Genomic DNA, 4,568 nt, shown 5'->3' on the forward strand with positions numbered 1-4,568 from the left:
TCGTGCACCCCTAGTGAACACAAACATCAGGGGACACAAGCCGGTTGTCAGGGGGCCCTAGCCAGCCTCTTTCAGTCCTCTCCAGTAACCAACTCCAGACACAGACAAAGGATTCTTTTCAAGGCTTTATTCCTTACAACTTAATAACTCTATCACCAGCGACTAAGCTATGAACAGCAGAGTAACTTATGCCCTGGGTTGGAAACAGTTGGTCCCCGTTTGAACGAGAATCACTTGCAGACCCTGAACTTATGGGCTAGGGAGAGTCCCTCCCCTTTTCCCTTGTGTCCTCTGGGCGAGACCATTGCTTGCGTGCCAAACGAGCGCTACGTCTCCTTTCCGCGCCCTCCATAGCTTGTCGCTCTTTGTGTTTGCGTCGAGCATCCAGCAAGCCCTCCTCCCATGCTCTTTCACTCCCAGGACCGCTATCTATCTCTGGAATGTCGGCAGGAGGAATCTCTGCCAGCTGCAGGGCCTGGGAGGGATGAGCGCGCTCCTCTCCCACGGACGGCTGTTCCTCCTCAGAATCAGAACTGCTCTGAGGTTCTATGGGCTCAGTGTCCACCCTGACACTGGCTGCCGGCTGCCATTTTACAGAAGAGGAGAAATAAGGACATGCGTATGAAGAACTTACTTTCCAGGCATCACCAAGGAAAACAGTATGTCGAAGGAGAATGTGTTCCATCACTACACACACCTCCACAAAAATCTCAGCCACCGTTGATCTTCCCAGCCCAATCTGTTCAGCAACACTCTTGTAAAAACAAGGGTTATACAGCTTCCAAATGGTTAGAGCTACCCTTTTCGTGACACTGACTGGCTCCCGCATTGATGGGCATCATCTTTGTAGTGCTGGAGTCAACTCTGCCACTACCTCAGATAGCGTGCTTTGAGACATCTGGAAGTATTCAATCCAAAGTGCACCATTCCAGACCTTGAGAACAAAGTTCTCCCACCAATCCTTGCTTGAAGGTCAAACCCAGTAATGCCAGAAGATCTTTGCACTCTTGCTGAAAAATAATCGTGACTCCACAGGTAAGATCTGAACACAAGCAGCTGAGATTGTCTCCTCTTTGCTTGCTGAGCCTCAATGAGATTCAGCGCCCGATGAGCAGTGCATATAAAACTAAGAAGGGCTACAGTTACTTCCAGGTTATCACTGGGTTCACTGGAAATCCACTCAGGATCCATGGTGTAAAGAGGAAAATGAAATTGGCTCGTTGTACATTCATATATACTGCGGAAATATCAGAATAGCCCTCCTGCTTGGGCTCGCAAGAGCACACAGTGAAACGAGAAAAAAGGGGGTGGTGGTGCCTTGTCTACATTCCCAATATAGGAGCAACCAATAGCGGTGCTCTCAAAAGCCCACAGGTTGAGTTTTGATTACTAACTATACTGCAATGTGCCTTTAAATATCGGTTCAACAGAGAAACAGTAATGTTACAGAACAGGCAGTGTGTGCCGTGACATTAAAATGCGTAAAGGGATTGAGTGGTAAAGGGCACTTTCAAACGTTATTAATAAAGGTGTAGCTTTGGCCACTGTTCTTCAATGTATTTATGCATTTCTGAGGTGTACTTAGACTTTGAGATTGCGTAGCAAACTGCATGTAGTTGACTATGGTCTGCCTCTGGTGGCCATCCTCCACCCCACCAGCCACAGTGACCACCACTCACCACTGAGGGCCGTGTTCCCCAGCAATTGGTGTTCAGAGTCATAGTGCCTCCAATGTTAAGGAGGTAATATTTGGCCATCATGAGTAGCTCTGAGAGAAGGCGTGTTTATTGAAGCAGACCTTCCACTTGACTTCTGCCCAATTTTCTTGTTATTACTGCTGTTGTGGATATTCATTCATTAATTATATTTCTTTACCACACAATAGCCAAAGCTCTCTGGGCAGATAGGAATAGTCAAAATCTAAAAGACTACTTTAAGAATCAGATGCCATCTTTAGTTTTTGTTGTTAGATGATCCTTTGTATTCAGATCAGGCCTCAGTACAATTATGTAGCACTTGGGAAGAAAGATGCAGCCCAGTAACCCAGCACTGGAGGCCAAGATAGAGAAGACCTGCACAGCTACCATGTATTTCCCCTTGGTGCTCAGGTAGGTGGGCACAAAAGACACCCAGACGCTGCAGAAGACCAGCATGCTGAAGGTGATCAGCTTGGCTTCATTGAAGGACCCAGGCAGCTTCCTGGCTAGGAAAGCCACTGTGAAGCAGATGGCAGCCAGGAAGCCCATGTAGCCAAGGACAGTATAGAACATCGCAACAGACCCTTCGTTGCATTGAAGTAGGATCTCTCCAGGCTGGGATTGCATGTCAGAATCTGGGAATGGGGGAGAGATACTCAGCCAGAGGGTGCAGATGACAATTTGGACACTGGAACAGGAGATGACAATGGAGTTGGCCAAACTCTTTCCCAACCATCTCCTCACACTGTTCCCTGGCTTTGTGCCTAGAAAGGCCAGCACCACAGTGATTGTTTTTGCCAGCACAGAAGAGACAGCAACTGAGAAGATGATGCTGAAAGCTGTTTGCCGGAGAACGCAGGTCACTTTCTGTGGCTGACCAATGAATAAGAAGGGGGACAAGAAGGTCAAGAGGAGAGAGATGAGAAGAATGTAGGAGAGGTCCCGGTTGTTGGCTTTCACTATTGGGGTTTCTAGAAATTTAAGAAAGATTCCTAATATAAAGCCTGTTGTTAAGGACAACAATAGGGCAAAGGAAATGAGGATTTTCCCCAAATATTCTTCATAGGACAGGAAGATTATGATCTTGGGGATACATTGATCTCGGTCCTTGTTTGGATGCTGATCTTCTGGACATTTGGTGCAGTGGTCTGCATCTAAGGAGAATAAAAGTGATTTCAGAGTCACTAACATCTACAAATAGTACAATGTTCCACATCTGAGAAAGAGGAGTAGGAAGAGGAGTAGGAGTAGGATGAGAAGGAGGAAGAGGGGAGGAGAAGAGTTTCTTTGGTATCACTGATACCTATCTTGCATCTACATTACTGTATGTTCTACTAGATTCCATAAAAGATGTTTTGGCATGGTAGCTTTTACCCAAGACCTGCTTCCAAGACCCAGCATCACCCCAAGGAGGACTCAAAAAAGGTCACAGGTCACCTCACTACAGGGGTCATCAGCATAATTGTATCCAGTGAGTTATCCCGGGGATCTTGCATTGGAAGGCAAGGTCCCCATAGGTCGATATGCTGGATTTTAGGTTTCAGCAAGGTCTGAGATTTGTGGGTGTTATCCCAAACTCCCCTTTACTGTGGTCTGCAGGCTTGTACTGAGCTATTCCTCTGAGACTCCAGGGACCACACTGGGATGCACCTTCCCAGTGACAGCTCCTTCTGGGGATGTCCCTTTGGATTCTGCCCTTTCACTTCCTTCCCTCTGATCCCCCCTCCCCCACTGCACATCCCTCTAGGTAATTTCTGCTGAAATACTTAATGGAGTTTGTTTCTATATTTTTATCTCTTCATTTAAGAAATGATATGCATTTCAATTTTTTTAAGTCCTCAGTTGCCCTGAACCTTTGCCCTGTTTCCCAAGGTTTCCTTTTCCTCTGGAACCCCTTACCTTCCTGAGTGGAGATGGTCCCTTCTACGCAGGGAGCACAGTCATAGCAGCAAATTGGCTTTCCTTCCTGAACCACCTTCATGAATCCAGGGCGACAGCTTTTCACGCACCTGGAATGAGGCAGGGGCTAAGCATAGATACAAGAAAGATTAAGGAAAATGTGTTAGATGTGTGTGTCATCTTGAGGTATCCATAGAAGCAGCTTTTGGGTCACTATGACTGAGCCAAGATCTGCCCGTAAAGACAAGGAATATTGAAGGAAATGTGTTTGTGGTGTATTTGGAAGCACTGGGACCGAGTCAGAGACATTGGCAGGACACAGCAAGCTTTCTACCCCCAGGTCTGGTCTCACCACCAAGTCACTTGAGCCCCCTGATGCTCAATAGATTGAAAGGGACAGGGCTTGGGGGTGTTTTCGTTGTCATTTGTTTTTTGCTTTGTAATGGGCCTGGAGCAATGGCCTTATACCAAAAGTGGGCAGAAGGTAGATTTAGATCTACTGGTAGATCTCTGGGTGATTTTCAATAGATTTCCAAGGAATTCCAACTTCCAATTACCATCCTTGTGAGGTCCTGATGGCTTGCACTGTGCAAGCCCTTTGGAAGGACTTAGGTATTTGTTCAACAGTAATCTATGATTTGCAGAAATGTCATGACCTGTTTATGTTGTGCTGCAGCAAGTTTTTCTTCTTTTTTTAAAAAAAGGCTGCTTTCATTTACTTAATCCTGCCTAATTTTTATTACTTCTATTGAGTGCGTGTGTTTTAATTCCATTTGAAAGTGTCCTGAGCCACATTGGTATGTTCCTTTTTTTTGGAAGAAAGAAGGTCAACACCAAGAAATTCAAAGCTGGATGAATACATCCAGCACCAACAGAGCATAATGTACAGTTGCTTGCACAGCCCCACACAGGGTGAGCACTGCAGAAAACCCCTTCTTCTCAGGCCACTCAATGCTGAAGCAACCATGGTTG

At 46.1% G+C, this 4,568-nt stretch overlaps 1 protein-coding gene across 1 annotated transcript; it reads right to left on the bottom strand.

Annotated features, from left to right (window-relative positions):
- Nucleotides 1-1,940: 1,940 nt before the first annotated feature.
- On the bottom strand, nt 1,941-4,563 carry LOC146356531 (vomeronasal type-2 receptor 26-like). Its single transcript, XM_084830168.1, has 2 exons — nt 4,470-4,563; nt 1,941-2,851 (listed from the first exon to the last, which is right to left on the bottom strand). The coding sequence occupies exons 1-2, from the start codon at nt 4,561-4,563 to the stop codon at nt 1,941-1,943; spliced, it is 1,005 nt and encodes a 334-aa protein (XP_084686294.1).
- Between the last annotated feature and the right edge of the window lie 5 nt (nt 4,564-4,568).

This window comes from Heloderma suspectum, chromosome 2, assembly GCF_057233095.1.
Source record: "Heloderma suspectum isolate Gila_16-S chromosome 2, 16-S_ref, whole genome shotgun sequence".
Taxonomy (NCBI): domain Eukaryota; kingdom Metazoa; phylum Chordata; class Lepidosauria; order Squamata; family Helodermatidae; genus Heloderma; species Heloderma suspectum.